This window comes from Anastrepha obliqua, chromosome 3 (assembly GCF_027943255.1).
Source record: "Anastrepha obliqua isolate idAnaObli1 chromosome 3, idAnaObli1_1.0, whole genome shotgun sequence".
NCBI lineage: Eukaryota > Metazoa > Arthropoda > Insecta > Diptera > Tephritidae > Anastrepha > Anastrepha obliqua.
The window spans coordinates 124,879,350-124,903,837 of NC_072894.1; the positions used below are offsets into that span (position 1 = coordinate 124,879,350).

At 36.7% G+C, this 24,488-nt stretch overlaps 1 protein-coding gene and 1 pseudogene across 1 annotated transcript; one reads left to right on the forward strand and one right to left on the reverse strand.

Annotated features, from left to right (window-relative positions):
- Positions 1-2,639: 2,639 nt before the first annotated feature.
- Positions 2,640-24,242, reverse strand: LOC129242530 (SET domain-containing protein SmydA-8). The gene is made up of 4 exons (XM_054879216.1): positions 23,914-24,242; positions 3,486-4,361; positions 3,155-3,416; positions 2,640-3,075 (listed from the first exon to the last, which is right to left on the reverse strand). The coding sequence occupies exons 1-4, from the start codon at positions 24,058-24,060 to the stop codon at positions 2,756-2,758; spliced, it is 1,605 nt and encodes a 534-aa protein (XP_054735191.1). The 5' UTR covers positions 24,061-24,242; the 3' UTR covers positions 2,640-2,755.
- LOC129243259 (U2 spliceosomal RNA) lies at positions 20,884-21,070 on the forward strand (annotated as a pseudogene).
- Positions 24,243-24,488: the final 246 nt, after the last annotated feature.

Here is a 24,488-nt window from a genome sequence, read left to right on the forward strand (position 1 = left end):
TGATATCAAAGTAGGCCGAGAATCAAATTGTCAACCTTTGGCAAATGTGTAAGCAGTAAGCAAACTTTATTCATATAGTTTTCGTGACTTTTGCATCAGTCAACGTAAACAAACGCCGTAGCCGAATGGGTTGGTGCGTTATTACTATTCAGAATTCACAGAGAAAGCGTCAGTTCGAATCTCGGTGAAAGCAAAATTAATAAAAACATTTTTCTAATAGCGGTCGCCCATCAGCAGGCAATGGCAAAATACCGAGTGTATTTCTGCCATGAAAAAAATCTCCTCATAAACATATCATAAAACAAAATGAAATAAATGTATAAAAAAAAAATTTTTTTTGTGATTCGAACCAAGGATTTCGGATCGGAAGCCCACATTGCTAGCCGCTGGGCTATCGCGCTGTGCTGCCGCCGCTGGCTTAAAAGTTATTTTGTTCGTCGCTACGTTTATATGAAACTGGCACGGGCAAACGAATCCATATGTATGAAAAGGATAGAAAATCACACGTACACAAAATTTTTGGCACGATTTTCCCAACGCTTTTAACAACGTGATTGTAAAGGGGCGTGGTTAGTGATAGTTTAACGACCACGCGTGGCGGTTACGTGAAGGGTAACGTGACCGCCACTCTTCTTGCTGGGATACAAAAAAGTGTAATTGTGTTAGAGTTTCGGTCACGCAGGTTTTGCTGGGAAGCCAATTTCAAAGGAACAACTCACAAATAATGTGGGTTAAAGTGTGTTAGTATGTGTGCCATGTTAGAGAGACAAATGTAGAGTTGCTAAAGAGCGGCAAGTTGGATGCTCGTGAGTGCTTAGCAAATGTTGGTGCGTTATGTGTTTTTGAATGTGTTCGGTAATTTGCTATGTAGATAATAGGAATTCGATTACAGAGAATTCATGGGAAACTGGAAGGCTGGCTAGAGTGGGCACCTTTGAGGCGCGCTCTCTGTGCGAAGAAATGACGAAGGTCAGTGTTTGAGTTGAAAAATATCAAAAGGTCACAGAAAGCAGAGCCGCAGCAGAAAGAAGGCTCATTACTCAATTATTCAAACCAAGTTGAACTATTTTGCAATGCCAAATTTATTGCTTTATTAATTCGAAATGAAAAATGCAAACTTATTTAATAGCAAATTCGAGATATGCCAGCTCGTAATGAGCAAACGTTTAAATTGAATAAAAAGTTTAAGCCTATGGAGGAAGGCATATTTTAAAGACACATTTTGATTATCATACAAAGTGACACAAAATTAATTATGCTATCGGATTATTTATATTTTTTACAAATAGTGCAGTACGTCAATCATAATTGAAATTTGTGAAGTGTACAGCTGCTGTATAAAAACAGACAAGCAATGGCGAGCGTAAAGGTCAAAAGTCATCACTCAATATAATTTCTTTATTTATTATTTTCTTTAATTTTATTTAATAATTTTCAAATACAAAACTGGATAATTAATTTTGCGCCACTAGAAACGTCAAACAATTTCATTACTCAAAGTCATTTTTTTATTTAATTTTTTTTAAATTTTATTTAATAAAATACAAAACTGGATGATTAATTTTGCGCCACCTGAAAATTCAAAAAATTTCATCACTCAAAGTAATTTTTTTATTTAATTTTTTTTAATTTTATTTAATAATTTTCAAATACAAAACTGGATGATTAATTTTGCGCCACCTGAAAATTCAATAGATGCTGTGTTTGTGAGATATCTTGATAATATTTCATCCAATACTTTTGTAACGTACTTTACTTATCATCGACCAATCGTCACAGTAATACCGGCAGAGGAAACATCGAATATAACTATTACTTTCATCTGTGACAATATTTAAATTGTGGCTCGATATTAATATCGAATTTTGATATCACATGTAAATAAATGTTTATTAAATAAAGTTACCATTTTCTGTAAGAAATTCGTAATACTTAATTTTTTCATTAGGCTATATTTAATTCCTGTAATAATATTATCTTTAATGTATATTACTTGTACACACACGATGTTTCACATCTGCCAGGCGTCCCATGACGGCTCACATTTTTCGTTTTTTATTATAGTATTTTTATTAATAACAATAAAGGATTAAACGCGGACTTGTTTTTTTTTGTAGTTGCATGAGAACTATAGATATCGATGACTATGGTTTGACACTTGAGAAAAGCAAACTGTGTTGACATTTCTGTGTAGAGTATATCTTTTTAAGTTGGCAAGTCTTCGTGAATCGTTCAACGCCAAAATAACGTTTATGGAAATTTATTTTGAAAAAAATAGATCTGTTCGCGAAGTTCTCAGAACACTTGCGGCATCGGGATTTATTTCTTTCGAAATGAGGAAGGAGCTGCAGTTACGGTAAATGGCGAGCGCTACGCGCCATGCTGACTAAATTTTTGTTTCCAAAAATTAATCCGCTAAACATCGATGACAATGTGTGGTTAAAAAATTGTACTGATTGTAACTCGTAGTCGCAGTTGCCTTATGCTGAATATCATATTCAAAAATATGCCAAAAATTAAATGTCATGAAATTATCTAAACATAAATTATAATAAAAAAATTAAGCCCAACAATATTTCTGGTGTTATCATTTACCCAAACTTTTGCTGAAAACTCCGAATAAAACGTTTGAATTTTTGGTGATAATTTGTTGTATTTTTTTGAACTCTGTACAAAGCTTAAAACTTGAAGTTATAACTTATAACTGTGAGTTGTAGTATGAACTATTTATATGTTGGGTTGCAGCGGTTGTCTACTATAGGAGACATTTCATATCCAGTTCAGTAGCTAATTGTTGTGTACGCTCTTTAAGCAGATCCTGCATATCCGGTTCCAGCTTCAATATTTCCACAGCTTCCTTCAGCAATTCCATTACTTCCTCAACCTTTTCAGATACATTTTCTGCTGTCAGCAACCCTTTTGCGTGTTCACGTTTTATTTGCTCCACCAATGCTTGTTGCAGATCGAGCAACAGGTTGCCACGAAATATGCTCCAGCCACCGTCGAGCACTTCCGCCACTTCCAGCAGCTCCTGACAAAGTTCCATCTTGCGCTTCACAGCCGCGTCATTCATTTCTAGTAGATATCAGATGTACATATTTTTTTTAAGTATTGAACTACATATTTAATGAAATGAAGGTAAGTATATTCTTACCTCGTATTAGAAACCCCGGCAAATTTCCGTACAGCTGCGTTAACGCATATTTTACTTGCAGTACGTGAGTATTCTTCTCATGCAACGTGTCACGGTAGCGATGGATGAACTCTTCAAGCGCATTGGGTGACTTCTTGTTCAACGTCTCGATTTCTTTCAGGATGGCGTTGTTACCCAAATTGATCTGTTTGGCGGGTATTTCGTGTGGGCAAAGTTGGCACTTCCACACTGCACCATTGTCTAACGGATCGGTAGAAATTATCTGAAACAAATATATGTATGTACGTATACATCTAGTAAATTGTTCAATTCCGTTACCCTTTCGACTCACCTTGCCCACTTTGCATCTGCTGCATAATATGGCGCCCGCAAATGTGCCCAATTCCTCGGGATCCTTGCAACGCGCACAGGTACATTCAAAACATTTCGCCTCCTGTATATGCTGACGGCGCATGGGTGTGCATTTCAGCGGCTGTGTATAGGAGGTCGCAATGACTTCACCCTTAGCTATATTTTGCTTCGCTATGAAGAGTATCTGCATCTGCTCGTCGAAGGTGTGGCGCGCATTCGAAACACAATCGTGTGAGATCATCGCTGCATTTAAATAGATTGCGCGCAGTTTCTGTGCTGTCGCTGTTTGGCGCACCTCGAAAGCATTGGTATCCAAGCGGGCTGCAATGCGCAACACATCATCATCGCTCCACTCACTGAAACCCATTACCGTCTTAATGAACGTAAGTAAATTAGCGCTGAGTATCTTATAGAGTGGCGTATTTATGCGTTCACTGAGATGGTCTTCCAGATTGGCGAAGCGATCAAATAACTCTGGACTTTTATTTTGCAGTAGAATGCAACGTAGCGGTAGAATAGCGCAGTACGCTGACTCCTTTTTACGTATCTGCTCTTTGGTGGGATCGTAGTCGATTTTGGCATTGAATTTTCGAACCGCCATCAGTTCGCACTCATCAATATGCATCGATGAGCTTTCGCATTGCGGACCGCACATGGGCCACGAGCAGCGAGTGCACTTGTAGAAATTTGTTTGTGGCGGCACAGGTGCGGGCAATAAACGATGACATCCCAAGCAAATGGGTGCGCTGGCCACTTTGGGACCGTAGATGAACGGCTTTTCGCGCAGGAAAATTTCACCTTTTTTGATGTCGCGTGTGGCTCGCAAGTGACGACCGAGGGTGTTATTTATAGAGACCTGTAAAAGCAAGTGGGAATTGAGGATTATACATATTTAATTGGAAAAGTGACCTATATGCCAGTAAATAACTTATATACAGGGCCCGCCATCTATCGTTACGGATTTGAACTAGGTATTATTTGAAGAATGGTAACACTTAGCTGTCATCTGATTTGACAGAAAATTAGTTTTATTCTTCTGCTGAACGAAAATGGTTGTGTATACGCTCAAAGAACGCGGGGAAATATTGCGACATTACTTTGAAAATCATGGTAATGTTGCAGAATGTGTACGAATGTGTACTTGAAGAAGATGAAGACTTTTGCCGAAATATCATCTTTTCGGATGAAGCTCATTTCCATCTCGGCGGGTATGTTAACAATTGGCGCATTTGGGGCTCAGAAAACCCGCACGCACTCGAAGAAAAGCCAATGCATTCACAACGAGTCACTGTTTGGTGCGGATTTTGGTCGAGAGGCATCATTGGTCCATTTTTCTTCGAAAATGAGCGAGGAGTGGCCGTAACCGTCAATGGAGAGCTTTACCGGGCCATGTTCAACGAATTTTTGTTCCGAGAAATTGAAGAGGAGGATATTGGTGGCATTTGGTTCCAACAAGATGGCGCTACTTGCCACACAGCGAATGCTACGATCAATCTTTTGCGCACTGTCTTCGAAGATCGCATTATCAGCTGAAATACTGATATCGTTTGGCCGCCTCGGAGCTGCGATTTGACGCCGTTGGATTATTATCTTTGGGGTGCCGTCAAAGACCAGTGTTATGCCAAGAAACCAGCAACAATTGATGCACTGAAGACCGACATACGCGATGTCATAGCTGAAATACAGCCGCATACAATCGAAAATGTGTTGAAAAATTGGACCGATCGTATCGGATGGTGCATGGTTAGCCGAGGCAGCCATATGAATGAAGTTGTGTTCCATCATTAACCGGAAGGATTGTACTTCAAAATAAAAAAAACAGTTTGGAAAAATATTGAGTAGTTTATTTTTTATAGCATTTTTAATTCCGTAAAGTTATATGGCGGACCCTGTATATACATACACATGCCCCACAAAGTCTGCGTTCACCCTACAGTAACTTTTTAGTGAATGAAACACACAACCTGATTTTATAATTTTTATAAATTTGTATATATTTATATGTTTATTATATGTTTAAGTTTCAAAACCAAAACTAAATTTCAAGATTCCTCACATAAGTTTTTAGATAACGGTGAATAATGGCTGCAACAAGTAAATAAAGCGACCATAAAGTCTGCGTTCAGTCTTAAAGTCTAATACAAAAACATGATATGCTATATGCAAAAATCAAATCTAATATTTAGTTGGATATCCACGTTGCTTCAGGACTTCACTCAGCCTATTTGGCATTGAACTTACAAGTTTCTCTGTTTCCTCTGCTGTTATCTTCCTGCATTCTGCCTGCATGAGACTCCGCAAAACCTCTTTCCTAGTAATCACTTGCTGACGAATTCTTTTTTCCAATAGATCCCACAGATGCTCGATGGGGCTAATATTTGGGACTCTGGCGGTGTTTTAAGCTGTTTTGGGGCGTTGTACAAGAGCCAAAGCATAACGATCTCGGTTGTGTGCTTCGGGTCGTTATCTTGTTGAAACCAAAATGTTTTGGATAAGCCGAGATTTTCTGCACTTTGCTTTAAATTCCGTTTTAGTATGTTTAAGTATCCCCATTTATCCTTCGTCGAATCAATAAATTCTAACTGACCCACCCCATTTGCTGCCATGCAGCCCCAAACCATAACCCCGCCACCTCCGTGCTTAACCGTCCCAACAAGATTTTGTTTTCAAGAGCAGTTCCACAATTTGACGGCCTTTTATTCCGAATATACAAAATTTACTTTCGTCTGAAAATATTACTTTTTTCCAGAACTCGGGAGGCTTATTTATGTACTCATTAGCAAACTGAATGCGTTTACGTCTGTTCACAAGAGAAATGAAAGGCTTTCTTCGGGCGCCTCTACCCTGGTATCCAGCTTGACGTAGAACTTTTCTGGTAGTTTCAGCGCAAAAACTTTTTGTTTTCTTTGGCAAGTTGATTATAGAACGCTCTTCCCGGGTCGATGATTTTTTCGGACGCCCTGACCCGGGCTTAGATGTAAAAATTCCAGTTTGCCGAAAATTTGTTACAACTCCCTGAATAGAGGAATACGTTCTCAGAATAGATTTTCCAATATTTCGGAAACTTTTTCCGTCTTTTCACATTTTTATAATTATTTTCCTCTTAGAAACGCTTATTTCTTTTCCCTTTCCTTCCATGTTCTTTAACTATCTCCAGTTATAAATAAAATGTTCAACTAAGTTTTGTTAACATTCAGTCGAAGTAATGCGCTATCAAAAATTAATATAAGGTTGTCAAAAAAGTCTTGCGGTATTTTTATTGAATTTTCAATTGTTCATAAAATTGGTTATAATAATGCGATTTAAGTCAAATATGCGCCGTTTTGTTCGATGACGAGTTCCCAACGAGATGCCAACTTCATAATGCCCCTCTTATAAAAGCTCGCTTCCCTATTGTCAAAAAACTTGGATAGCCAATTTTCACAGGACTCTCTTGTGGACAACTTCCGACTACCAAGCACCCATACATCGAGCTTCTTTTTGAATCCAAGCTTCTTCAAATGGTATACAACGGTTTGATGACTCATGCCCAGCTCTTGGCGGACGCTACGGCAGCTACTATGCCGGTGTCTTTCGATTAATTCAGCGATTTTATCGCAATTTTCGACGACAGGCCTTCCAGACCGTGGCGCATCTTCGATCACCTCTGCACAAGAACGAAAACGTTGAAACCATCGTTGTGCAGTGGAAATGGAAACTGTATCGGGTCCATAAACTGCACAAATTTTATTCGCAGCATGAGATGCATTTTTGTCTTTATCATAGTAGTACTGTAAAATATGCCGTATTTTCTCTTTATTTTGCTCCATGTTTGCGACGCTATAACTCACGAACGACTAAAAGCAAACAACAATTAATCAAACACGTGTTAGCACGTGAAAAGAGCTTTCCAAAAAGCTCTAGCGTGAATCGATGCGACGAATACAACTAGAACTACGCGCTTGCAAAGACAAGCTTGCGGAAATACCGCAAGACTTTTTTGACAACCTTATATATAGTAAACAAGGAAAAATATCTTAAAATTAACGGTATCATTAAAATAAACAGGCTGAACGCAGACTTTTTCGTGTCACATTTACATGCTGCTGAAATTATTTTCTCGTTATCTAAAAAGTGAAGTGGGGAATCTTGTTTTTGTTTTTGCCCTTGATTTCAATTTAATCATAATATTCTAGTTTGTTTTTAATAAATTTAAGAAGGCTATTCGGGTGAACGCAGACTTTGTGTGGCATGTGTATATATTATAATTGGCGCGTACACCCTTTATGGGTCGTAAACATACGTTATTTCATTTTGTGCTGGCACCCGAATGTACACGACCAAAAAAAAATCAGCCAGTCTACTGCTATCACATTCAATAGATTCGCTTTGACCGCAACTAATTTTTTTAATAATTAAAAGATAAACGAATTAATACAAAAGCATTTTGGATATTGGTTGCGTCAACTGCATTTTAAGGAGATTGCCCGATTGCTTCATTTCTTTTTTATTTATTTTACTTAATTATTTTTGGGGATTTTAGCACAGAAGCCCCCTTACCCCGTTGGTAATGCCACGAATGCTGACTTCCAAGCCATCAGTCGTAGGCCATTTCTTCAAATGATTCGTTCATCGAGATTTATAAGCACATACATACATACCTTGCTTGTTGCTTGTATGTATGTATGTATGTATAAACGTGTATGGCATCCCCACGAACTTATTCTCGCAGCCACCTGTTGCCTTAGCTCGTTGTATAAACAAACTGGTAAAAATAAATATTTACTCAAGTGTTTCAATATCATTGCGTCCCGTTACATTATTCTTTCCTCTAATGCTTCTCTGTGATTTTCCGCGTGTCACGCAATGTTGGCAGCACGACCAACTGATCGGCCGACCACCTGCAACATGTCTGACTACAGGTTAATCACCTTCTTCGTAATGGCAAATTTGATTTTGTGCCAACAAAATTAAAATAATTCGGGCAAACGAAAAGGGTGATTGTACCTAAAAAAAAATAGCAGACAGTTGCAATTAATTAATTTCTAATTTTAACGAGCAATTAGTTGTGCCCGATTAAACGATATTTGTTGAAAAGTAATCGCAATTAGCAGGATTTTTCGTACGCATATTCAAATAATTGCAGACAATCTCAGGAACTATTTTGAGTGAACGCTGATAACGCCAGCTTAAAAACAGTTGAGGAGTGTTTTTTACCCAAGGAGCGAGTCATTCAATTCTAATATAAAATTACAAAATTTACATAAATTACACTGTGTGACAAAAAAAAAATTAAATATACTTTTATGGAGACCTAGCACAACTTATGGCTATAGAAAAACTAAACAAAATGGTATAGGAGAAATTTCCAATACACCCCCAAAATCTCATTTTATGGCCATAAAACCGTTTTTCAGTAGGTTGATGTGAAGAATCACTCCTAACTTCGCCAATTTCCATCCGATTTCGAATTAGTTCGAAAGAACAAAAACAAGCCTTTTTGACAGTTTATTGACAATTTTTCTGAAATGACAACTGACGAGACTGTAGACGGAAGTATTTGGAATTTTTATATTTTTTCTCTATTTTTTCAACTTTGACATAATTTTTACGATATTATCCGATATTGAGGATTTTTTTTAGTACACTACCTTAATAGTAAATTTAATTTTGCGTCGAATGAGCTATAGTTGACTGTAATTGAATTAAAATTAATAGAGTTGTGTTTTTTCGCCGCTATTATGGTTACTTGTAGCAAATGAAATGCTTAAGAAACTTGACGGAGGGGCACCAAAACTAGTGGCATATGCCGATGACATAGCTATAGTAGTTACGGGAAAGTACCGGGACACCATCAGTAATGTGATGAACAACACTCTCAAAATGATACACCAATGGACATATCGCGCAGGGCTAGGGATAAACGCGGGAAAAACGAACATGGTACTTTTTACCAGGAAGTACAAAGTCCCGGCGTGGAACCTCCCGAAGCTAGGCAACAACGAACTACTTCTCAAAGATTGTGCGAGGTACCTCGAAGTAATACTGGACAGCAAATTGCTGTGGAAGCACAATGTTGAGGAGAGGGTGAAAAAGGCCAGTAATGCGTTGTACGCATGTAAAAGAATGCTGGGCATTACTTGGGGTCTATCACCCTCTCTGATGCATTGGTGCTACACGGCAGTAGTTAGACCGATATTGCTGTATGGAGCCTTAGTATGGTGGACTGCGACAAGAAAACCGACATACTTAATGCCACTGGAAAGGATTCAACGACTCGCTGCTCTACGCATAACAGGAGCGATGAAAACCACTCCAACGGCGGCGCTGGAAATGATACTCAGCATGCCACCTATTGACCTCATGGCGGAAAGCCTGGCAGCGAAATCCGCGAGGAAGCTAATGGCTGTGGGGGTATTCACCTGCAGAACCTTCGGTCACAGCTCAATAGGAAAGTGGAGCTCAGGTGGCACGGACTACATGACTCCGTACTTTAATTGGGAGAGAAGGTTTCGCACTACAATTGAAGAGGAGGGAGGGCACAAAGGCATGAAGCCTGGCCATAGAACTTTTCACATCTATACAGACGGCTCTAAAACTCTAGACGGAGTGGGAGCGGGTATTTACTGCTCAAAACTAGGGATAAGGCAGCCTATCAAGCTGCCAGACCACAGCAGTATTTTCCAAGCGGAAGTTTTTGCTGTGGGGAAAGCGGCAGAGCTAGCGTACACTAGAACAAGAAAGAACTCAACAATTAATATATACGTGGATAGTCAAGCAGCAATAAGGTCATATTGTATTGTATTAAGTCCAAAAATGTTCGATGGAGCAGGGAGGCCATAGAAAGGCTAGCCGCATAAAGTAGGCTGTATATCTACTGGGTACCTGGTCACAAAGGCATTATGGGGAACGAAATAGTAGATGAGATAGCAAAACGTGCTGTTAGACTACCTTTTGAGCAAGAGAATGACATACCAAAACCGCTAAACACAATATACAACGAAATGGACGACCACATGAAAAGGCAAGTGGAAGCTAGGTGGACTAATCTGACCACATGCAAAACAGCAAAAGTCATTTGTAGAACTAACGACAAAAAACTGACTCAATTCGTTCTTACGCTCTCGCGAAAGGACTGCAGAACTATCATAGGTATGCTAACAGGTCATAATCTATTGGCTGCACATGCGTACAAATGGGGATTGCTAACACGAACAATGCAGAAAATGCAGAGAGGATGTTGAGGAAACTTTAGAACACCTTCCGTGCGTTTGTCCGGCACTATAAAAAACGCGACTAAGATGCCTGGGAGCCCCTTTGTTTGAGGGTCTGGAAGACGTCTCAAAAGCGGAGCTCCCAGCCCTACTTAGATTCGCCAAAAACGCTGACATCCTACATGATGTCTACTTTAGGTATTCATAGAGGTCGGTCTCCATCTGGTATCGCTAGGGACCAAAAGGTCTATGCGTGGCTTATTGCCAACCAGGCTAACCTAACCTAACCTATTATGTCGTTTTCGAGACATCTTTAAATAACGGTTTTGGACTATAGAAAAAATGGTACATCTAAAAAATTATACATTCATATAATTTTTTTATCATATCTACACACAGATGAGGCGAATCAATAGAAACATACCTATTTTCAAATAAAAGTCCCAAGTTGACATAATAGATTTAAAAATTTAAAGGCAATCATAAACCTTTAGGGACTTGTAACATCCTGGACATTTTGTAACGCCCACTATGTGTGAAAATGGAGAAGCTCAACAATCTAAAGGGTGTTTTTTTAGAGGTTAGGTTTTCAAGATGAAATAAAACGTATATAATTTAAGGTTATGGCCAAGAATTTAGCTTTATTATAAAGATAAGGGTTTGCCATTATGTTTTAAAAATGATTTCGGGCAAGTGGCCGCCGCGGCTGGCTCGAATAAATTCCAGCCGAGAGGCCCAATTTTCGACCACTTTTTGCAGCAATTGGGGCCGTATGTCAGCAATAACGCGCCGAATATTCTCTTCCAAGACGTCAATCGTCTCGGGCTTATCTGCGTAGACAAGCGACTTCACATAGCCCCACAAGAAATAGTCCAGCGGTGTTATATCGCACGATCTTGGAGGCCACGCCACAGGTCCACGGCGCGAAATAATGCGCTCACCAAAAGTTTCCTTCAATAAATCGATTGTTGCGTTGGCTGTATGGCATGTAGCGCCGTCTTGTTGGAACCAAAGGTCGTCCACATCAACATTGTCCAATTCAGGCACGAAAAAGTCATTAATCATGGCTCTATAGCGCTCTCCATTGACTGTAACATTATGGCCGGCTTCATTTTTAAAGAAATATGGACCAATGATTCCCTCTGCCCATAGAGCACACCAAACAGTGACTTTTTGAGGGTGTAACGGCGTCTCAGCAATGGCTTGTGGATTATGTTCACTCCAAATGCGACAATTTTGCTTATTGACATACCTATTCAACCAAAAGTGAGCTTCATCGCTGAACAAAAACCATTATTTTCGAAACGCGCGAACCGAACCATTATTTTCGTAATAAATTTGCACGATTTGCAAACGTTATTCAGGTGTAAGTCTATTCATTATGAAATGGCAAACCAAACTGAGCATAAATCAAGTGACAGCTGTCAAAAAGACCATCTACGAAAAAAGTAGTGCCAACTTGAAAACCTAACCTCTAAAAAAAACACCCTTTATTAGAACAAAAGATGGCTTTTGTATTATATCTTGCTAATGAACTGCGGTTTCAATGACTTTGAAACCTCGAAGTTATTTCAGTGCGAATGTCCAATTCATAGATGACTAGATACGAAACTCTTTTTCTCGTGAGAGCGCTGAAAAATGTGCATTTTTTATAATATTCGTCAGTAATGCCACACCGGAAGGAACTTTGAGTGGGTTTTTTTAAACAAAAACTGGGAATTTTTAGTTCCCACACCGCCGTTGAGGTTAGTATATACGAGTAGTGCGCGGTTACCTAATAGCGTTATATCACCCGTATACACCTACATATAGTGTAATAAAAATAAGCACAATCAGCATAAAATTCAAAAATAAGCAAAAAAATCAAAAACATTTAAATGGAATTATTCAATGATATACAATTGATATACAAATGCTATTTTTTTTTTTTTTTTTATTATTATTTACATTGTAACTAGTTAATAAATTATAAACTAACGAACAATTTGGATTTAATTTTGTACAATACAACTAAATTTAAAAATACTCTGCATCAGGCTTGCAGGGAAATGGGCTACTGCGTGAGTTGGTGCGGTTTTTTTCGTTTCAGCCTTTCTTTCCATTTAACGGGATCAATTAGGGCTGAGGCTTCGCTATTTACATGGTGGCGTAGTCTTTCCAAGGTCGCGTTCGATATCGGTGTTACGGACGTACTAAGGTGCATTAACAGCGCATAGTAGTACCTTATTTTGGAATCTTTGTATGGATTTTATGTTGGTTGAGCTTGAGCAGCCCCATAGCTGGATCCCATATGTCCAAATTGGTTTAAGCACCTGCTTATATAAAAGAATTTTATTGTATAGGGATAAGGCTGATTGGTTGCCCATAAGCCAGTACATATTTCTAAATCTGATATCTACCTCTTCTCTTTTCTTTTTAACGTGAGCATTCCATCTAAGCTTGGTATCTAGTGTCATACCTAAGTATTTGGCGGTGTTGTGATACGGGATTTGTACGCCGTTTATATGTAGTGGCAGATATTTGATTTTCTTCTGTGTGAAGTCTAAATGAACCGATTTTGTTTCGTTTAGTTTTATGCGCCATTTAATGGTCCACTCGGAGATTTTATTTAAATAAATTTGAAGGTTTTTGATTGAGTCAATCTGAGTTTCTCCTACCTATAAGATGGCTGTGTCGTCAGCAAAAGTTGCTGTGGAGCAATTTATGTCAATAGGTAGATCACACGTAAAAGAATATAAAGAATGGGCCCCAGTACGCTGCCCTGTGGGACGGCAGCTTTAATTTCCTTAAGTTCGGAATATGTGTCTTCGTATTTTATTCGGAAAAAACGATCGGATAAGTACGATTTTAGAACATTAAAATATTGTATTGGTAGAAGCGCATTTATTTTGTTGAGGAGCCCAATGTGGCAAACTTTGTCAAAGGCTTTAGACACGTCGAGAAAGACAGCAGAGCACACCTTTTTTTCCTCAAAGGCGTTTTCAATGATGCGAGTAATTCTGTGCACTTGATCGATGATAGAATGTTTTGTGCGAAAACCAAATTGATGCACTGGTATTATATTTCTTTGCTTAATAATTATGTTGAGACGTTTGGCTAAAAGCTTTTCCATCAGTTTTGATATAATTGGTAGGAGCGAGATAGGCCGATAAGATGTGACATCATGCGCTGGCTTCCCTGGTTTATTAGACATAATTATTTCAGCAGTTTTCCAATATATTGAGATATGGTGCAATTTGAATGTGGCGTTTATTATTTCAGTAAACCTAGATATCGTGCATTGAGGAAGTTGTTTTAAAATTTCAGCAGTAATAAGATCATACCCAGGCGCTTTTTTTGATTTTAGTTTATTTATTTCACCAAGCAATTCGGAATCCGTAACAAGGGGAATTTCGGCATCAGTTTCATAGGTAAGTGGCTGCATTCCGGCTATCCTCGACGTGTCATATGGCTTAAAGATGCCCTCGAGGTACTCAGCAAAAACATTAGCTTTTTCTTTACTGCTTTTAGCCCAAGAACTGTCTTCTTTTTTGATTGGTGGGTACTGTGTTACTGGCTGTGAAAAGTTTTTTGTACATTTCCAGAGCGAGTAATCAGTGCTGCGTTCGTTCGATAAGCTCTTTAGATACGTACTCAGAGATCTGTTTTTAAAATCTTTGCTGCCATCGTCCTCGTATTTTGCGTTTTTCTGCGACCATATCTTTAATATCTTTGGTATATTTATGACCTGATGTGACAAACTTTTTTTCCGAAGTGCTACTCCAGGCTGCCAGTTGTATAAGGTTAGATAATCTTAATATTTCATCATCTAAATCGGAAGTGTTGGTAATTTCTGCATTGTGATTATCCGCGGTTAAAACGTTCCTAAAATATTCCCAATCCGTATATTTATTTGTTAGCGTAAATGGCAATTTCTTGATAAGCGCATTTTCATATAATGTTAATAAAATTGGAGAATGATCCGAGTTCATATCCAACCCGCTTTCTATGGTGATATAATTAGCTGATATTTTTTTGGCAATGAAAAAATCGATTAGGTCGGGTATTTTTTGTGAATCCGTTGGCCAGTATGTTGGAGTCCCAGTAGAAAATGTTATACATCCAGTCTGTTGAAGAGCTTTGCATAATTCTCTACCTTTTGTAGTGGTTAATCTCGAGCCCCAGTGTGTGTGCTTCGCAATGAAGTCACCGCCCATTAAAAATCGGTTGTCGTGACTATTAATTAGCTCTATGTATTGGTCGCATTTGATCTGATGTTTTGGGGGACTATAGACTGCAGTGACTGATAAATTCCTATCACTCTCCACTGTTATGGTTATTGCTTGAAATTCAGGTATAGAGATGCTGCCTTCTTCGTAATGCTTTATATTGTTTCTTATAATAATAGCAGCGCCTCCTCGTGCGGCGTTGTTTGGGTGAATTGAATGGTATGTATTGTAGTTTTTGAATTTGATATATGACTGCTTGGTAAAGTGCGTCTCAGATATTAGGCAGATGTCGATTTTTTCGGTTTCTAAAATCATTTCCAGCTCGCTTTGATGTTTAAACAAGCCGTTTGCATTCCATAGCATTATTTTTAAAAATTTAGTCATTTTTATTCAACTAGGTGTAGTGTTTTTTCGATCTTCTGCAATCTCTTTTCTAGTGCAGTCATATACTCGTTTTGTGTCGTTATTTTTTCCAATATTTGTTGTAGTATGTTAGCGTTTTCCGAGTGATTGTTTCCTTTTACTACCTGTGAGAATGTGGGTCTTTTAAGTGGTGTAGTATTGTTTTGCAAAATTGGTTTGCTGGTAAGGTTATTTGGGTAGCTACCTATAATATTTTTATTTATATTTTTGCCTTGAGTACTATTTATATTATTTTTTATTTTTGAGCCAGCTCGTTGATCACGTATCTTTTGTAGTTCTTTGGCAACAACACATCCCCTGTAGTTCGCAGGATGGGACTCACCACAATTGCAGCATTTTGGTTGTTGTTGTTCAAGCTTTGTGCATTCAATCGTTTTATGCTTCCCTGCGCATTTGACACACCTTGGTTGTTTGCCACAGTAGTTTTGCGTGTGCCCATACGCCTGGCATGATTTGCATTGCGGTATGAGTTTTGATTGCCTCACTGCTTCTATAGTAACAACAGAGTGTAAGATAGTTTTTATTTCATGTATTTTCTTAATGTTTTCACTGGAATCAAACGTAATGAGAAACATATCTAAAGGTTCTTTAGTTTTCCATTTCAATTTATTGACTGCGCTGATGGTTTTAAGTCCTTGTGTTTGAAGATTTGATATTATTTCTCCTGGATCACTCGTATGATGCAAGTTCTTTACCATCACCTTAATCGGCCGGGCTTGCTTGTTTTCATATGTATACCAAGATAGGTTTTTATTGGTCAGCATTTTTGTCAGGTTTCTATAGTCATCAGGATCTGATGCATTGATTTTGTAAGTATTATTGTTTAGAAGTTTAATAAGAAACTCTTTTTTCATTTCCTTTTTCGCAATATTAAAAATTTGTTAGTAATCGCATTCTCCAGATATCATTATTGGTGGAGGTCGCGGGATTTTCTTCTCTTTTTGCTCAAAGGATGATTTTGCAGTAACTTTTGAGTTAGAAGCCTGTATTTTAGGTGATACTTCAGCCTTCCTTTTCTTACTTGGCCTTTTTTTTAGGATCCAATCCGTCTCTCGTGCAAGTTCCTCTTCATCCGTTTCATATTGTACGTTAGTATCATTTTTTTTAGGAGGTGTACTATTTTTTTTATGACAATAATAAAGTAATGAACTCGAAAATATATAAATAAACACATACATAAAATATTGTAATTTTTTAATATAAGAATAAAGCTAAAGCAGATAACCTTTAATTTTTTATTACTTAATAATAGTTAAGCAATAATTAAATATGTTTGCAAAATATTTCAAACTTAAATTCAAATGGTACAGACATAAACCAACACACAGTTTTCAATAAAATTACCTTTTACATGCAATGTATTCATATATGTACACAAGACAAATTGAAAGCAGAAGCCGAAAAGGAAAATTCTATTGTACAAACTCCCTTCAGTTTCAATGAAATTAATTTTAAGACAAATAACTATAAACATTTCAATCGCATCATTCCTCCATTCAGCAAAAACGAACTGTTTTCGTCAGTTATTTCTGGCGCGTTTCTTCTGGCAGCCCGCCATTTCGCCTATCAGCTATTTAAAATCCCATAATGTGTGAATGCTGCCAAGTTTTGAAACGAGCTCATAGGCGCGTTCTCTCTCAAAATTAAAGAGTTTCGCATCTTATTATCTATGGCCCAATTCTCAGCCTTGCCAGTCAAATCATCTCCCGATCTGACATGATAGTCTTATGTTGAAAACAGTGAACAACGTAAACGCAGTCCCCTGTCAGCTGTTACGATCAAACTAATGAGAACCCCATGTAAATGAAAAATTCCTTCCTTCCGTATCGTAGTATCGTAGATTTTATTTCACGATATTTAAAAATTCCCGCAATACCCTGTCAGCTGATTGCTCTCTCACCACACAGTGTTGCCAAGCAGTACATTTCGAAATCATTTACAAAATAAACTTAGAAAAATTTTAATTTTTATTAAAATAACTTAAAAACACTGTTGAATAACGTTAATTATAGATAAATGAACTATTTGCATTTGTTGGTTTTGGGCTTTGGTTTATTAAACAATGAAAAATTGTAACTGATAGCGGGGATGTGTGAAAATTGTGTAAGCAAAAATATCAATGGCAACATTGTGTAGATACAACCAAACACAAACACACACAAACCGATGTATTGTGTAAATATGTAATTAAAAAAACGCAGTTGTTCTCACGGGATGAGTTTTTGTGCTCGTTAGGGGCTGCGGTAAGGTACTGCGTACGGCGTTCACTGTTTTCAGCATTATGCTGCCATCCTTCTTCTATACCGGTTACCTTTGTTGAAGAAAACTGATTTTTATTTTTGGAGAAATATGGTGTGATTATGTCAAGCCGTGCTGAACAGGAAGGCGACAAGGCTTATTTAGTAATCAAGGAAAATTGCACAAATTTAGTAAAATGGATGGTTTTAATGGATCGCCACTAAATCTGTGGACTTTCAACGAAACAACTTATAGGACTTTTGTAGTGTCTGCTTTCAGTTTAATAAATCCTGACCTTTCAAAAGTAACTTAAAATTCTTGAATTACAGTCGTGAATGATTAACATTTAAAGTGGTGCACTAAGGAATTTACTGCTTGACAGGTAAAAATCGCTTAGGGGTTAGGGGTAGTTAGAATTTTCAAAAAAAAATGATTTTTTAAAATACTGTGTGAAAATTTGAATTGAATCCGACAAATACTTTTCCGAGTTATTCAACAATTAACAAAAGCCGCTCGGGCGCTTCGGAGCTTGATAGCAAAACTTTAAATGCGTTGATCTCACAACTATGTTTTTGGACTGGTGATCACTGTAACTTAAAAGCCGCTTGGTAGATTTCAATAAAATGTATACTGTTTTTGAAAAACATAAAAAACTCGTGTTTGAACGATTTTTCAAAAATTTCAACTTTTTTTTAAACAATTAATTGTCAATTTTTTTCTCGAAAAATTGAAAAATATTTCCTGAGGCCGCCATATTGTTAATTTTGAAAAAAGCTTCGATCAGACACAAGATTATTATTAATAAAATTAATTTCTTTTGTCTGATTGATTTTAGATGAATCTCTACTCTAAGGAGCCGTAAGGGACTACTGAAGTAACGGACTCCTCACAAACAGCTATAACTTTTAAATTAAATTAACTATTATTTTTTTTAATTTTTCTAAAGTCAAGTTGAAACATGATAATTTTGGTAAAATAAAGCAAATGACTAGCAAAAAAAAGATTGAAAATCATAATTTTTTCGGGTTGCTGATTACCCCTAATCCCTTAGTCGAGTTTAGATGTTTTATCAAAAGGTCACCGAAATAGTAACGGTCTGAACACAAACAGCTATAACTTTTAAATTAAATTAATTATTATTATTTTTTTTTTTATTTTGCTAAAGTCAAGTTGACACATGATAATTTTTGTAAAATAAAGCAAATGACTAGCAAAAAAAAAAAGATTGAAAATACCTTAATAGATTTATGATTCTTAAAAATCAGTAAAAAATATTTAGAAAACCTGGAATTTCACGGTAATTTATTTTTTATAAAACAAAACTTGTAAGGGTTAAAATGTGATTGTCTATCAGCATTAAATTAGTTTTAGTTTTATATAACTTTGAGCCATAAATGTGACCTGGTCTACGAAAAGGTACCTTACGTGCGAAAACAAGTTTTCGAGAATACAGCAGTTAAAGTTTAAACTTCTAAAAACCCTTGTAACTTTTTAAATATTAATATTTTTCAATCCGGTTTGGCTTATTTTCTTCAGCATAGATCACAGTATCAATAAAATCACAGAAGCAGTGAAAAATATTTTTTTTATATATAAATAAATAAGAAAAAGTTAATGCAAATCGCAGAAATCGTTTTAAAATATAAGTTTGCTTTTGTACCAACATCCATGCCAAAAAAAACTTATAAGACCCGGTGACAAAAATTTTTTGAAAACAGACTTCAGTATCGTATTCATTACACCTCAGACTGTCCAGGAATGGTTCAGTTTTTAATTTGCACAAATTATTGTCTTCGTTATTCTTATTTGTATCTTGACAAAAAAATCAGTCTTTTTCGTATTTGTACTTTTCTTTTTTTTTACTTTTAACAAACTTTTAAACAAATTATGACTTTCTGGTTTTCACCATTTTAAAGAGCCTTTCACACACTATTCGAATCAACAAAAAAGTGAAAAATGATTTTTTGACACGTAAGGTACCTTTTTATAGACCAGGTCACAAATATTTGTAAATAAGATTTCTAAATATGAGTTTTTAGTTAAAAAATATTTACTAATTACTAATATTTACTTTCATTGAAGCCAAACTTGTTATGCGTAAAAAATCATAGTTTTTTCCCAAGAATATCTTTCCGGTTTTTGCACAAATATTTATGGCTTAAAAGTATTTATTATCGAGATTACAACAGCGGTCAGTATTCATTTTGGTCATTAGTAGCGGTTGTCTTGATTATCAGGGGATTATTTGGTGATTTCGGTATCTCGAAAGTGCCCCGAAATTAAGCGGTTTTTGGTTTCTTTCGATTTTTCAATCAAAACAACGGAGAAATGAAATTTTGAGCATTTCATACATTTACAACACAATAGATTAATCTTACAGATTTATAAACATAAAATTCTACAAGCTTGTTAACTCTTCAAAGTCTTTTATACCTCAAGCAGAAAATATTTGCTAATTAGCAACATGTAAGTTCTAATAAAATTAATTGAGTAAAAATGGTGTTTTTTTCTGCCAACTATTAGCGTGGTCGTAATTGTTACAAATTCCCACCAGTTTTGTCAATTCGAGTTCGCGGCGTCTAAAAAACTTGCAAAAGAGGGGAAAGTGAAAGACAAAATGGCATTTCATTTTGAGACAAAGTTGCAAGTTTTTACTGCATAAATTTTTACTTGTAAGAATTTGCAAGTGAGAAAACAGCTGATGGCAAAATACGAGTAAAAGTAAACACGAATTACAATTTAAGAATTGAGTCAAAATTCTAAATTTAAATAAAAACGGGGATTAAAATGGAGAATGCAAGTAAATATATTTTAGGTTAGAGGTTTAGAGGTTTTTACTTTTGAACCACAGCCTTCAGTCACCATTGCTGCAGTTTCCGAAATACAAATTGAAATCATTCAAGGCATATTTGTGTTTTATGTTTGTACAGGGTGGGCCATGTAAAATTTGCTTTTTGAATCGGCTATAAAAAAAACTAATCAATATTTATTTCAAACTTTTTGAAGTGAAAACTTCTTTAGAATCGTTGGGAGTGATTTGAGGAAAAGTGAAACGAAAAAAGCGACCAACTTGGCTACGAAGCGTTATATTATATGTTGATATAAAAGTAGCGACGAACTAAATAAAAATAACTTTTATTTTTTCTTGTGATTCGAACCAAGGATTTTGGATCGGAAGCTCACATTGCTAGTCGCTCGGCTACCGCGCCATGCTGTCATCGCTGGCCTAAAAGTTATTTAGTTACGAAGCGTTATATTATATGTTGATATAAATAATTTTTGTGAGCGTGTAATTCTCAAAAGTTTTATTAGGTTTATTATTTAAAATGTATTGACTAGGTAGTGTGGTTATCAGCTTAACATCTGATAGATCCTCCATCGGAGGACAACAAATGTTAAACTAATTTTTGGAAATGGGCGGAGTGTTTTAGGGGCGGCTTGCTCCTTCTCTGCCACGGGTTGACCCGGTATTGCAGTACCGCCGGGATTTCGGATTTGAATAAATACAAGAAAAAATATACTAATACATTTAGCTTTGGTGGGAAGAGCCATACATTTTTATATGAATACAAGTAGACGAAAATGGAAGAAATTTGTAAGTCTGTTTCTTCGGTCCGTTTGGGTATTTTTTTTGACAACATCGAAACCAAAGCATTTGTATCATATTTTATCTATCATAAGCCACTCGTATCATTTGTTGAAATTGAAAACATTGAGGATGAATAATAATAAAATGAAGAAAATAAAATATGAACTTTATAGCAATATTATAATGAACCTATAATTATCCCGCTCCTAATGCTGCTTTCGTCTTATTCTCTCTCAGTTTGTTTTACGGAAGGTTTCACTTCTATCAAGTCTAACCGTTAGACTGGTATTTTTTTTTTTATTTTGAAGATTGAACATTGTCATTTATGAATGAAAAATAATATCGTTCAAATGACTGCCACGACTTGCTTTACCGTAGGACATTCGATCAATCCATTTTTTAAGCATATTTTCGATTGTTTGGGCTCCAATTTCATGAATGGCAACTTCGATTTCGTGTTTTAAAGCATCAATCGTCTCTGGATGGTTCGCATAGTATTTGTCCTTAACGGCTCCCCACAAAAAATAGTCCAACGGGCTTAAATCACAGCTGCGAGGTGGCCAATTGATATCGGAATTCAAAAACGGTAGCCAAAAGTTCGAGTGTAACTTTGGCAGTGTGACAAGTTGCACCGTCCTGTTGAAACCAAATGTCGTCCATGTTATCCTCTTCAATTTTTGGAAACAACTCGTTGAGCATGTCAGGGTAACACTCACCATTTACTGTAACCGCGGCTCTTCGCTCATTTTCGAAAAAAAAATGGCCCGATGATGCCGCCAGACCAAACAGTGACTCGTTGTGAATGTATTTGCTTCTCTACAGTAACGTGTGGATTTTCTGAACCCCAAATCCGACAATTTTGCTTATTGACATAGCCACCGCTGTGAAAATGAGAAAAGAAGAAGAAGACTCACCACTTTGGAAATAGGTTTTCAATATTTCCAAATTTTGTTCACGCGTATAGCGTCCCATTTCATAAATGTCAAACCTTTAAGTAAATTATGAACACATTTGACATATCATTTGTGTTACCATTCTCAAAAACATAGGTAGTTCAAAAAGCAAACGCTATATGGCCCACCCTGTACTTCTTGGTTATTAAGTACATAATTGGCAATATAGCCGCAAGCAAGGAAAAGAGCTGTGATTGCCACAACAATACTGTCCTTTGACAGCGATGATGAAATGGAATAAATTATAAAAAAACATGTCATGCTAATCTCTTTATTTTGCACTTTATTTGCTAATTTTGTTTGTTTAATTTAATACTAAGCTGAAAAAATTTTTACTTTTCGTGACTTCTCCCGCCAACAATTTAATCAATCAGCTGTTCCTAAAATTTGCAAATTGTTACTGGTTTTTCGTTCATGTACTTTTTTGATATTTTTTCTCTTTGAGAGCGAATTCTTCGTTGAGTTCATTTCGTTAATTTAAATAAGATATCTGCTAAAATGCGACAAATGCTAAAAAATACGAATTCATGATCGAAGAGCTGTGGACAATTGGCGTTTACACCCGTTTTGGGTGGTTGGCCGAGCTCCTCCACCTATTTGTGGCGTGTGTCTTGATGTTGTTTCACAAATGAAGGGACCTACAATTTTAAGCCGACTCCGAACGGCAAAGGGTTTTTTATGAGGGCTTTTCCTTGGCAGAAATACACTCGGAGATTTGCCATTGCCTGCCAAGGGGCGACCCCGCTATAAAAGAAACTTTTTCTTCATTTTGGTGTTTTACGTATATTAGATTCGAACCTTTCGACTTTCATAGTCTAGACAGACGACAGCCTTAATCGGGATTACCGGCGCAGTTAATTATGATTGAAAAATGTAATGTGGCAAATAGTTGTTACTCGGATTAGAGAACAGCTGATTTGCCCATTGGATAGTTTTGTCAGTAAAAGATAGACCGCAGGCTATAAAAACGGGATACTAAGAAAAAATTATTTATTTAAAGAAATCTTAAATTGAAATTTCTCAAACTGCTCTGAAAATCAAAATAATTCATTTAATTTCGAACATATTAGCGCAAACTGGGATTGCATCCAGTCTTTCTTGCTCTTTAAAAGTTCCATTATTGTTCATTCACAATAGATATTAACTGTAATTTTTCGGCAATGTTGCCATCGAAAATTCCCCTAATACGCTGAATTATGAGAATTAAGTCTAGTTGTTAATCCGCATTAGTTGCCCTGAGATAATTCCGAATTAGGCCATTAGAAGAACAAACCTAATGCTTCACGAAATACAACGCCAGCTGTTATAAAAGTGTTGCAAAGGCTACAAATTCCACCAATGTTGTAAATAAAGTTTCTTGTTTCTCAAAAAAGAGATTTTTGTATTAAAAAAAATGTTAATCGACAAGCCCCGAAATTTTCGGCGTCTAAAAGTCTGGAGTCCCGGTATTGACATCTCTAGCGACTTGGTACTGCTGTCTGAATACCGGTAAAAACAAACGGGAATAAATGTAAATTAAATTTAGGGCGCCCTATTGAAGTTTCTATCATTCCGTTTGACACCAGAATGTTTTCATATAGAAACTTCTCTTACTTTGATGAAAATGAAATGGCTTATTTTACATTTTACTATATGACCAGTAAGGACCAGTAGGTATACGCCATTAAACTAGTCACAATGACGTATTGACACATAAAGGTAAACCCTATATGTACAAGACTCGGTGACGTCCGTATTTAGACACTTTTACAATGTCTTTTTTTAATTTAGGTTTTTTGTGTATCTGAAAATCAATTTTATTCACCTCATAACACTTGCACTGCGCTTTATGCCCCTTCTTCCAGTGCATAACCTGATGCTCTTTGCCGCAATAGACAACATTTCTGCAACCGCCACACTTCTGCGTCGCTGCCACTCCACAAAACGCGCACTTGTCAGGATTTGCCATCATAATTTATTTTCTAAATTGACGGCACGCGAATTTATAAACGAACGCGTATTTATTTTAATGTACGAGCGTATCAAATTTATACAACTGCTCACACTACTTTTAACAAAATTTTTGAAAATTTCTGTTTGCGTAATCACCAGTCGCGTCCCGACTGTTCGAAGAAATAAATTTGAGAATGGCCAACAGCGAAGAGAAAAATAATTTCAATAAATTTCTATTGTACATAAACACACATACATACACACATATATGCACAGCTGCCGAAATTTCCTCTAGACGAATTTTATGACAAAAGCAAAAAGGCAATGCAATGCGCTGCCGAGCGCATCAAGCGTGCCGAACATTGTCATTACATAGAGGCGACTTGCAAAGTGCCCAAACGATTAATGCTGATCGTGAATGAGCTTGCTAGGAGGCCCGTTGTGCAA